At 44.3% G+C, this 12,281-nt stretch overlaps 2 protein-coding genes across 2 annotated transcripts in view; one reads left to right on the forward strand and one right to left on the reverse strand.

The window, feature by feature from the left end:
• Positions 1–1,729: 1,729 nt before the first annotated feature.
• GPR150 (G protein-coupled receptor 150) lies at positions 1,730–5,040 on the reverse strand. Its single transcript, XM_027545586.1, has one exon. The coding sequence runs from the start codon at positions 3,141–3,143 to the stop codon at positions 1,824–1,826; it is 1,320 nt and encodes a 439-aa protein (XP_027401387.1). The 5' UTR covers positions 3,144–5,040; the 3' UTR covers positions 1,730–1,823.
• The window catches only part of TTC37 (tetratricopeptide repeat domain 37), a 176,324-nt gene continuing 166,958 nt past the window's right edge, over positions 2,916–12,281 (forward strand). Inside the window, exon 1 of the mRNA XM_027545580.1 lies at positions 2,916–2,998. The gene's annotated coding sequence lies outside the window, so the exon portion shown is untranslated. The remainder of the gene's footprint in view (positions 2,999–12,281) is intronic.

The raw sequence follows: 12,281 nt of genomic DNA on the forward strand, positions 1-12,281 counted from the left end.
ACCCCCCTATTCTCCAGGCTCTCAAAGTTGTTAGATGTTCCTCAGTGCCCTGGCACCCTGCCTGGAACCCCTGTTAAATTCCATCTGACTGTATTTGTGCTGAACTTGTCAGATTGTCTTCTACATATGATTACAAAGTCTTTAAGGGAAAGATGTGTCTTATTCACCTTAGCGTCTCCAATGCCTAGCAGGTTGCTTGGCACAAATAAGTAGTAAGTGTTTATTAATGAATAAAAGTAATGCTATAACCTAGATTTAGGTTCATGAAGACAATTGTGTTCTTTTCTCTTTAGGTGTCTTATTCTTGGTATATTGCATGCCTCAGCAGGATAAGAAGGATTAAAGAGGGGAAGGAAAATCTGTAACTCTATAACATTTTTGGACATGATTTTGGAGGGAGGTAAGCCAAGTTTAATGAACATATCTTTTTGTAAATCTTTTATTCCAGTCTATCTATGCCTGACTCATATGATGATTAATCAACAAATGTGTTTTGGGTGCGTACTATATATCAAACATTGTCTAAGAGTGTGAGATTCATCAATGATCAAAACAAAGAAGGACCTCAAAGAGCATTAGCTCCGCCAGTGAACTTTACCAGTCATTTCCTCTTTCTGAATCTTAGTCCTGCCTTTGTGCAGGAACCCGAAACACTGTAATGGAAAGCTTGCAGATTCTCAGATGAAAGACACTGGTAAACACATGGATATTTGTTCATCAGCGCTGCTACTTCTCTCTAGAACCAAGGACAGTTAGGAGGAGAAGGAGGTCACTGACTAAATCTGCTCCTTGACTTTGTCCTCAGCAGTCCACATTAGTAGACACTGCCTTTGTTAAAAAAAAAAAAAAGAGAGAGAGAGAGAGAGTTTTATATATCCGTGCAGCATTGGGAGGTTGCAGCTTTCTTTCTAGCTGCCAGTCTCCCTAAAGCTCCACCTGGGACTGAGCCTCTCCCCTATGCAGCACCCAGGTACTTCCCTTCTCTAGTCTGCTAGGGTTTTTGTGCTGAGAGTCTCCACCTGTTCACAGCATCGCAGCTGTAGAGGCTGGTCTGGACACAGGAACCATTTCCTATAGAAACTGGGCGTCTTTGAAAGATTCCAAGGGAAGCTTTTATGTCTCCCTCCTACAATCCCAGCTTCTCCTAAGTGGAAGCTAGACTAAAAACAAAGACCACGCTGATTTTTTTTTTTTCTCCTGAGAAAACACAGTACCATGGTTTTTTTTTTTTTTTTTTTTTTTTTTAAGTCCTAATTGCTTGGTGGGAAATGTTTTTATTTCACAAATACTCTGTGGCTCTGAAGTGACAGCAAGATTACATTTCTGATAGAATCACCGGTACAGTTTCCAGGCTCCCCAGGGAGAACAATGTGAGGCTATTCCTCCCGGAACTAGAGGCGCCTTCTCTGGTCCCGAAGGTACAGTTAAACACTATCCCAAATAAGTGAAAACAGGGGGTGGCACATAAAAGAATGAGAGCTCGGCACTTGAGCTAAAACCAGTGATCTTAGCCAGAAGACTATGGGAGCAAAAAAGAACTGCAAAAATAACTCTTAACTTCAATTTTTCAAATTCCCAACGGGTCACTCTCTCGTCTCCAAATGGGGGACATGTGACAAGGAAAGGAGAAAACCTGGAAAAGTGTAAAATGTAAACAATACATAAAGAAATTACAATAGGGGAGTGGAGGGCAGGGGCAGCTTCAGGGTGAGGCTCTCAGAGACCCTCCTGCTGGCTGTGAGCTAGAAAGACCCGGGCCGGCCTCCTGTTGCGCGGAGGCGGCGGCGCAGCAACAGATGACCCGTCCCAGGCCATCGAACAGCCTAGAAGACGCTTTCGCAGGAGCAGGGCGGCGGCCGGGGGCGCGGCGGCGGTGGGCGCAGGTAACCCTGTTCGGGCTGCTCCCGCCGGGCGTGGTGGTAATGCGGGTGGGGCCAGCGGTGGCGGTGGAGCGCCTGGTGGCCCCGGGTCCCCTCCTCGTCCTCCGCGACTCCCTCCGGCGGGCAGCACAGCGCGCCCAGGCGCCTCCGCAGGCGCCGCCGGAGCCGACAGCCGCCCGCCTGGAAGAACAGGTAGACGAAGGGATCGAGGGCGCTGTTGGCCACCCCCATGAGGCGCAGCGCCACCGCCAGGTCGTCGGTCTCCCAGTCCCCCACCGGTCCAGACGACCACGTGGCCGCCAGCCGGGCCGCGAAGTAGGGCAGCTGGCACCCCACGAACAGCAGCGCCAGCACCAGGCTCATCTTGAGGCTCTGCACCTTGGCGCGCGGCAGCACGTTGGGCGCGGAGGCCTGGACCGGACTGGCCGACCTGGGTGCCGCCGCCGCCGCCGCGGATGGGGCTCGGGGCTGGCGCGGCCACCAGGTGCGGAGCAGGCGGCCGCCCGCGACGCTCATGACCGCGGCTGGCGCCGCGAAGCCCGCCAAGGCCTCGTAGAGCGCGTAGATCATCAGGTGCCAGCGCGGCAGTAGCGTGAAGATGTCGTGGCAGCGGCGCTCCCCGGGCCAGGCGCGGGCGGGCGGCGGCGGCGAGGGGGCGCCCCCGCGCACCACGAAGGCGGCGGGCAGCGCCAGCAGCAGCGCCAGCAGCCAGCCCAGGGCGGCAAGGGCGCGCGCGGGCAGCGGCGGGCCCTGCGGACGGCGCACTGCGCGCTGGCGCTCGAGGGCTATGAGCGCCACGAGGTGGGCCGAGGCGGCGCGGCCGGACGCCCGCAGGAGGTGCACGCAGCGGCACGCCAGGTCTCCCGCGGCCCGGCGCGGCTCGCCCAGGAGTTCCCAAGCCAGCTGCGACAGCGCGGTGCCCCCGCCCGCGTACAGGTCGGCCAGGGCCAGCTGCACCAGCAGGAAGTCCATCTTGCGACGCTTGGGACCCGCCCAGGGCCCGCCGCCGCCGCACAGGCGACACAGCACCGTGGCGTTGCCGGCCACAGTCACCACCAGGATAACCCCCAGGAAGACCAGGCGGACGCGGCGGCTGGGCAGCCCGGACGGCGGCGGAGGTGATGGAGGCGGGGGTCCTGGGATGGGGGCTTCTTGTCCGGGGGCTCCCTGTCCGGAAGTCAGGTTGAGACCCCAGCCCAGCGAGATGGGTACGGAGAGGTTGGGCGCCGGCGACGGAGTTGAGGGGCTGAAGGGAGCCTCCATCCTTTGCCTGGAGGAAGAGGAGGTACCAAAAAGGGCAGGCAGGGCGCGGGAAACCGAGGTGGAGTAGAGGCTGCGCGGAGTTCCCAAAGTTAGTTGAAAACGCACACGCGCGAAGAGGGAGATGGATGCGGGCAGCTTTGCGCTTAGTTGTTTTTATAGGTTGTCCTCGTCATTTGTCACTCAAATGGGGGTTGTACACTGGAGGAACACACATGATCCCTCTTCTCCACCTTCCTCTGCGCGTCTCCCCTCCCAATCCGGGTAGATCTCCTTCCAGTCTCTGCCGCAGCCCCGCGCTGCCCTCGCGGGAGTCGCAAAACCCTGGGCTCTAGGAACCTCTCCTGTTGGCTGTTTACATAGAACTCAGCCAGACACGACTTAGAGACCGAACAACGAACAGCCAGACAGAAGGTCGCTTTGCCCGGCCATCGTTAACCTGGACCAGCACCCTGGGGAGGAAGGTCCTAATTGAGGCTATACCCCACAAAATGGTATTAGATTGGCAGCAGGAAAAAAAGTAGAAAAGGCACTGGTTTTGATTAAAATAAAAAGAGAAAGATTTGAAATGCAATGGATCTGCACTAGCGTGGGAAAAACAGGAACACAAGAAACCGAACAGCGTTTTGAGCTCAGGAGTCCAACAAATAAATCTTCCTCTGGCCAACAGCCAGAGTGTTTTATTTGGAGAGAGCTCAAGTCAAGGGTATTGGCTGGCAATTAGGAGTAGCAGTGGTTTGCAGATTGTTTCAAATACTCCCCATTACTAGAAACAGCAGATTACAGCTGTTCTCCTTGATGTAAAATTCATGTCATTAGTCTGAAGAGGGCATTAATAGGTTTTATGCAAATGGAGTAGTACATTTATTGCTTTTCTCCTAATATTTTCACTCAGTGCTGGATATCTCATCATGGCTCTTCATTCTCTTGATTCTGTTTTTCAGCAGATGGGAGGTTGCTAGGAATGAGTACGCCTCCAATAAGACTAGAGAAAAGGTGACTAAGAAAATGATAAGGCGGCCAATTTTTTAAAAAGACATCCAACTCACAGGAAATGGTTTAGATTAAATGCTATCTCTTTTTATTTCAGCCCTACCTCCTCACAAATTTTAGTTTTCCTGTTGGAAGCATCAATTTGTCTTTTATGCACCCTCCACATTAATTAGGGTGACAGTAGACTTCCTGTGCTTCCTGGTCTGGGTGTCTGTTGGGGTTCATGTTTCCAGGCTGAGATGTGCAGGATAGGTGGATTTGGTGGGTGCTGCGGATGTCTCTGCCAGTTGCAATGGGAATCTCATTTCCCAAGCCGTTGTCCTTTGACCAGAGAACTTTGCCATTTTTATTATATCCCCAGTGCCTATCACTGGACCTGACATATGGTAGGTATCAGTAATTTTTTTTTGAGTTGATGAATTAATGGACATGTGATGCATTTCAGAAAAATTTGAGCAATGTTTCTACCTTGATTATAAATCCGTCAACCTAAGGGGAAAATTGCCTGTTATTCCTATGCCAGTATGATCCAGAAGAGCTCAGGGAAGCTCTGGGGAGGTATAGGAATAGCCATTATTGTTGGAACATTTAGGAGGTAGGGTGATAGGCTTGGGAAATGAAACTACTGGTTTAATTTCACATTCTCCCCTCAGAGGAGTTTGCCCATGACCTCTGTCTGTATCACATACATCATATTAGCTTATGAACCACTTCTTCCAGGGAGCTGTCTCTGAGCAATACTCATAACTCAGTGATTCTTCTAGCCAATATCACCTTAATATTTCTCAAGATAATTCTATAGTTTGTCTCAAATTTGTTGAAATGCTTTCATACAGCAAAAGAAGACTCTACCAGAAAAATTACATTTTACAGAACTTTGCTAAGACCTGATAAAATATTGATATAAAAAAACCCAATTCTTCAGGAAATTCTTCAGGGAATTCCCTGGTGGTCCAGTGGTTAGGACTTTACGCTTTCACTGCTGAGGACCTGGGTTCAATCCCTGGTCAGGGAACTAAGGTCCTGCAAGCCATGTGGCATGGCCAAAAGCTTTTAAAGAAAAATTAAAAACATAGATTCTTCTCAAAGTAATACCTGCACATAATTGGAAAATCAGCTAGAACTAGATGGCTGGTAACAATGTGAAGTTTCCCATCCACACATCCTCACGTCTCCTTCCCTTCTTCTAGAGAGGAGCCAATTTAGTTCTATTTCTGTTCTGGCATTTACTTAATTTCATGATTCTAAATAGTAAATGTACAGTACTATTTATTGCTTCATTGATTTTAGACATTATCTGTTGGTTTCTCATTAGGTAAGGACACAGATTTAGCTCTCACACCCTTTCCCCATGGTTTCTCTTTTCCCATACTGTTAATACAGTAGTATTGTAATTTTAGGTTAGATCTATATTCAGTTTTCACATTATTTTGAAATGAAAATAATGAATGTTGTAATGTACTATGAGTATCATCATTTTCCCTTTACATTAATAATTACTTTTTCTTAAATTTCTTTATTACAATAGGTAGGTCTTCCTGTACCTTAAGGATTCCCTCACAAGCTAGTCCCTTGTGTATAATTTCCACAAGGTGAGTTTCCTAACATGATATAGCACCTCCCCGTTTTTTCTTGGAAACCTTCTTACCAAAGACCTCCATTCCTCCCAGCATGGGCTGGTTTCTCTCTAGGCCTGCCGCCTAATGATCATCCCAGAAATGTCCCTTCATTGTCATCAGAGAAACTCTCTGCCTTTCTCTTCAGTTGGAGTTCCTGTTTCTTGGATCTCCTTTCTTTTTCCTTGATTTCTTCCCCTTTGGTAGAACACAGCATCCAATATGTCATAAAGTTAAAAGACTGGACAGAGGCTGAGGAGAGAGCAGAGAGAGCCCTCAATGTACCTGTTACTTGAGTCACGTGGATTCAATCTGGACAGGTTGCCTTCTGGTCCAGATGCGTCTGGGCACCTCCTTCACCATCACCCTAGAGACTCACTTAGGTTTGGTTACTTCTCCTGCTTTCTAACTTCATGTGTTTTCTTCTTTATTGGTTTATTTCTTTTCTTGGGTAGAAAGCATCCCTCAGTGGCTTCCTGAAAAAGGGTAACTTTTTGGGACCTCGCATGTCTGAAAATTTCTGCCTTTAACCTTCATGCTTCGCTGATGACTTGGATGTGTTTGCAATTTTATACTGGAAATATTTTCTTTCTAAATTTTGATGGCATTTCTCAATTGCCTTCTCTCTTCTAAGTGTTTGTGTGTAAAAGCCTAAAGTCATTCTGACTCTTGGTTTGGATGTTTTTCCATTCTAGAAGCTTCTTGATTCTTCTCTTTGTTGCTGATGAATTTCACAAAGATGTGGTTTGCAATGAGTTTATTTTCATTCTCTGTGCTTGACACAGCCAAAAATCATGAATTATATTTGATTGTAATATTGCTCTAGTGGTCGTTTATCCAGAACAGTTTTTCCCAGACTTTCTTTTTCATTTTATGACACACAGGGGTCTGAAGGGCCCATGACAGATGTTTTGCAGAATGTCTGTAAAGTTGTATTTGTTTCCATAAAATTAAATCTTGATTAGACTTCTGGGGCTGAAATAAGACATGTGTAGTACTGTGTCATCAGTGCATTGTTTGTGGGGCACGCGGTTTTAGTTTGTCTTAATAGTGGTGATGTTAAACTTGACATCTTTTTAAAATAAAATATTTTTATTATATAAATAGCACATATTGCATAAAAATTAGACAATAACAATCACTAAATATCATCCACATATAATACTTAGATATAAATCCTTCAGACTATAGTGACCAGGTCTGTTTATTTACAGAAATATGTCATACTATATACAGTATTTTATATCATGCTTCTTTTTCCAGTTAACATTGTATTTGGACAGTTTCCCATGGCCGTCAGTAAAAAATGTGATATAACTATCTGTTTAACATGAAGTGAATTACAATTATTTAAATAAACCCTTATTTTGGGACAAAGGTTTTCCAGTTTTCACTTTATAAATAATTCTGTGAAGAACATCTCTTCACGTACATCCTTGCACACATATTCAATTATTGCCTTAAGGTAAAATCCTAGGATTGGAATTGCTAAGGCAAAGCATGTGCACTTTTGAAGCATTTTAATACATGGTGCTGAAATGCCCTTGACAGAGGGCACAAGCAATGGATAGTCTTTTAATGCCTAAACTTCTTCCCCATAGTCTTTGCAAAAATAAGCCTAGTTATTGTTTTAAATTTTTGTCATTCTCCTGGATGAAAAAATGTTTCACAGTTAGTTCATCATTTTAAACTTCAGATACAATTCACAAACCGTAAAATTCAGCTTTTAAAAGTGTACAGTTTGGTGCTTTTTAGTATTACATAGTCAGAAGTTTGTGCAACTATCAGTTCAGTTCAGTCGCTCAGTCGTGTCCAACTCTTTGCAACCCCATGAATCGCAGCATGCCAGGCCTCCCTGTCCATCACCAGCTCCCGGAGTTCACTCAGACTCACGTCCATCGAGTCAGTGATGCCATCCAGCCATCTCATCCTCTGTCATCCCCTTCTCCTACTGCCCCCAATCCCTCCCCAGCATCAGAGTCTTTTCCAATGAGTCAACTCTTCTCATGAGGTGGCCAAAGTACTGGAGTTTCAGCTTTAACATCATTCCTTCCAAAGAACACCCAGGACTGATCTCCTTTAGAATGGACTGGTTGGAGCTCCTTGCAGTCCGAAGTACTATCTAATTCTAGAACATTTTCACCATTCCCAAAAGAAACCCTTCACACATTGCCTTCATCCCAGATCTCCTGGCAATCACTAATCTACTTTCTGTCTCTATGGAGTTGTTTATTCTGGACATTTCATATAAATTCAGTAATAATAGTATGTGGTCTTTGTGTCTGGCTTTTTTCACTTACCAACATGTTTTTAAGGTTCATCCATATTGTAGCATGTAACAGTACTTCATTCCTCTTGATGACTAAGTACTATCCCATTGTACAGATGATACATTTTGAACTACACAAAACCATTTATCTCTTAGCAGCTGTTGGATTGTTTCCACTTGTTGAATATTGTGCACAATGCTAGTGTGAATATTTGTGTACAGCTTTTTCTGTGAACATCTCGCTTCCATTTTCCAGGATAAACACCCAGGGGTGGAATTGCTGGGTAATATGGTAATTCTGTGTTTAACTTTTTGAGGAAATTCCAAACCATTTTCCAGAGCATACCACTTTATATTCCCACCAGTAATATATGAGTGTTTCTATTTCTTGCTTGTGTAGATACAGATTTCCAAATGATGCCATATTCCTTCTGCTTAAACAAGGTCCTTTAATGTTTCTAAATAGTTCAGATCTGCTGGCAACAAATTCTCTCAGCTTTTTCTTCATTTTTGAAAAATTTTTACTACGTATACAAAATTCTAGGATGACAGTTTGTCTTTGAAGAAGCTGCACCATTGTCTACTAGTTTTCAGGTTTTGGTGAGAAATCTGCTTTCTTATCTTTGTTCCCTCGTACAGAATGTTTTTTTCTCCCCCTCTGGTTGCCTCCAAGATTTTTCTCCTTGTCTGTTTTTCAGCAGTTTGAGTAGGATGTGCTTATGTGTATTTTTGTCTATATTCTTTTTGGGCTTCTGTAAACATTTAGGTTGATTTGTTATCTTTCATTAGTTTCAGAAAATCCTCAGAAATTATCTTTTCTATTTCTTGTGACATTTTCCCTCTACTCACCTTCTGTTATTTCAGTTGCACTCATATCTTTTCATATTGTCCCACAGTTCTTGGATGCTCTGCTCTATTTTCCCTCATTTTTTCTTTCTTTTTTTTCCCATTCTTTTCTTTTTTTCCTATCCCATGTCTCCTCAGAGGAGTTTGTTACCCTATGAAATTCAGAAATTTATTCTGAACAATTTCTTTTGGCCTGTATTTAAGTTTACTAATTCTTTTTTTCAAGTTTACTAATTTTTTGTTTTGTGTTTGGGTGGTTGCTAAGTTATTTGAAGGACTTCTTCATCCATGATAGCATATTTTTCATTCCTGGTAAATCAATTTTATTCCTTTTAAAAAAAAAAAAATAGTTTCCACTTCACTGCTGAAATTCCCTATCTGTTCATGCATGTTACCCACATTTTGCTCCAGATCCTTCAATAGATTAATCATAGTATTTTCAAGTGACTTTTCTCATAGATCCAATTTCTGGGCCATCTCTCAGTCTGGTTCTGACTATGTCTTCAGAATGGGTTTTTTGTTGCTTCTTTGCCATGTCAGTTTGAACACATGCCAGACATAAGTTACGGAGGTAAAGAGTATTTACTCCAATGGGCATGCCTCTTCAGCCGTCAGGCTTAGGGTGGGGCTTGACTAAATGTAGGCAGTAGCTGAGCTAAGTTTGGGTTTTGATGTTGCTGAAGTTATCGTTATTCTACTACAGACCTCAGACCCCTCCATCCTGGGGCTGTTCTGCTTTAGTGAGAGGTCTGGAACGCTCAAAGTTTTTTCTCAGTGTTCCTGCTTCACCCCTACCTTTCAGCACACCATGGCCATGCGGGGCGGGATGGGGGGTTTCTCTCTCCATGTTTCTTACCCTTCTCTCAGAAGTAGTGACACCTAGACAGCATAGTAAAAAGCAGGGACATTACTTTGCCAACAAAGGTCCATCTAGTCAAAGCTATGGTTTTTCCTGTAGTCATGTATGGATGTGAGAGTTGGACCATAAAGAAAGCTGAGCACCGAAGAATTGATGCTTTTGAACTGTGGTGTTGGAGAAGAATCTTGAGAGTCTCTTTACTGAGAGTTTAATGCATATAATTGTAAGCATCACACACACAAACGCAGACAATCTAACCAGTGTAGAAGGGATCAATCTGTTTTCCACATTGAGCTTCTTTCACCTACTTTGTAATTATCTCTCTTTTTTGCTCATGGCCCCTCATCACCAAATTCTAGTTTGATTCAGTGATTTACAGTATGCTTTAATAGCCAGTAAGGATTGTCCGTGGAGAAGGCAATGGCACCCCACTCCAGTACTCTTGCCTGGAAAATCCCATGGACGGAGGAGCCTGGTGGGCTGCAGTCCATGGGGTCGCTAAGAATCGGACACGACTGATCGATTTCACTTTCACTTTTTGCTTTCATGCCTTGGAGAAGGAAATGGCAACCCACTCCAGTGTTCTTGCCTGGAGAATCCCAGGGACAGGGGAGCCTGGTGGGCTGCCATCTATGGGATAGCACAGAGTTGGACACGACTGAAGCGACTTAGCAGCAGCAGCAGCAGCAGCAGCAGCAAGGATTGTCCGATCTCAATATTCTCTCTCAATAATTTATTAGATACTTCAGACATTCAATGTTCCTTGAAAACCTTAAGATCATTTAGTCCAATGAAAGAAAAACCTTATTGGGATTAAAAGCTGTATTGTGTGAAATGTATGCATTAATTCTGGAAAAGAGCATTTTAGTATTAGATCCTACTATCCTGAAGCGACTTAGCAGCAGCAGCAGCAGCATCCCAGAACATGCTCTCATTCCGTATCTATTTCTTGTTTGTAAACTTAATAGAACTTTATAACTTTTTTCATCTAGGTTCATGCCTCCTGTTAAACTTTAAACTGTTTTGTAGAATGTCATATTGTGAGTGGAATATTTTTCCTAATTTCCATTTTTATCTAGTGATTGTTCTTACAGATAACATTCTTACAGATAGGTATTGATTTTTGTATTTGTTTAACAAATCTCACCTCAGCTATTTAACAGATCTCATCAATTATAGTAGTTTTTAGTAAGATCCCCTGGGTTTTATGAAATGGAAAACCACAAACAGTAGAAAGAATACAGATCTACTTTTTTTTTTTTTTCCTTTTTACAAAGAGAAATAAAAACATATAAAGCTTCCAATTGATGTGGATGCTTCTGGTCCAAGACCATAGTTCGGATAACAAGGTTCCAGACCCATGGTTCTTGCATTTTGCTGCACATTAGAATCACCTGGAGAGCTTTAAAAAATCTCAACAATTGGAGGTGGGAGCCAGGCATTAATAGTTTTTAAACATGCAAATTGCAGCAAGCTGTGAATCCTTGTTCTAGACTAGCAGTTAGCAATCTGTAGCCCACAGGTCAGATCCTGTGTTTTTGTAAACAAGGCTTCACTGGAATATAGCCAGGCTCATTTGTTCACGTATTGTCTGCTTTCATGCTGCTACGGCAGGATTGAGCAGTTGTGAAAGAGATCCATATGGCTCACAAAGCGTAAAATACTTAGTATCTGCCTTTTTCATAGAAAAAGGAAAAATAAAGAGGGGTAGAGTTCCTTCGTCAAACTCTCCTCTGCAGGCTTTTGCCAGAATTTACTCTTTCTAGAAGGCTCAGCTTTTTTGAGCCGTCTACTCCTTTTCACCCCTTGCCCGGCCATGGACAGATGGGTTGGTTTTCTAATACAATGTAATATCCGAAAAACTCAAATTCCTAGCATATCAATTGAACAAATATTTACTGAATTTCTACTACATGTAAGGTCCTTGGGGTACTTTAGGAAACAAAAAAGGACCAAAGGCCATTCCTGTGCAGAGCCTCCATTCTAGTGGGGTAGGAGGGGTGGGAGACAGAGTCAACAAATGGTCTGCAAAACATACACTAAGCTGGAGGGTAATGGTTTATATGCAGAACAATAAAGCAGGTAAGCCCTCGTGATGAGGTTAACATTTTAGCAATGACCTGGAGGAGATAACAAAGTGAGCCCTTTTGACATCTGAGAGAAGAACTGCATTCTAGGCCAAGAGAGCTGACAGGCACAAAGGGCTTGAGTTCATGCTTGTCTGACATGCCTGGGAAAGGACAGGGAGGCCAGTGGGGCTGGAGCAGAGTGAGCAAAGTGGAGTGCGGGAGCACAGGTACAGCGAGAGGCCAGATCACTTAGGGCTCTGTAGCCAACCAGTCCATCCTAAAGGAGATCAGTCCTGAATATTCACTGGAAGGACTGATGCTGAAGCTGAAACTCCAATACTTTGGCCACCTGATGCGAAGAGCTGACTCATTTGAAAAGACCCTGATGCTGGGAAAGATTGAGGGTGGGAGGAGAAGGGGACAACAGAGGATGAGATGGTTGGATGGCATCACTGACTCAATGGACAAGAGTTTGAGTAAACTCCGGGA

This window comes from Bos indicus x Bos taurus, chromosome 7 (assembly GCF_003369695.1).
Source record: "Bos indicus x Bos taurus breed Angus x Brahman F1 hybrid chromosome 7, Bos_hybrid_MaternalHap_v2.0, whole genome shotgun sequence".
In the NCBI taxonomy this organism is placed as follows: domain Eukaryota; kingdom Metazoa; phylum Chordata; class Mammalia; order Artiodactyla; family Bovidae; genus Bos; species Bos indicus x Bos taurus.

Coding starts and splice junctions, on each gene's coding strand:
- GPR150 (XM_027545586.1), bottom strand. CDS start 3,143: ATGGAGGCTCCCTTCAGCCCCTCAACTCCGTCGCCGGCGCCCAACCTC.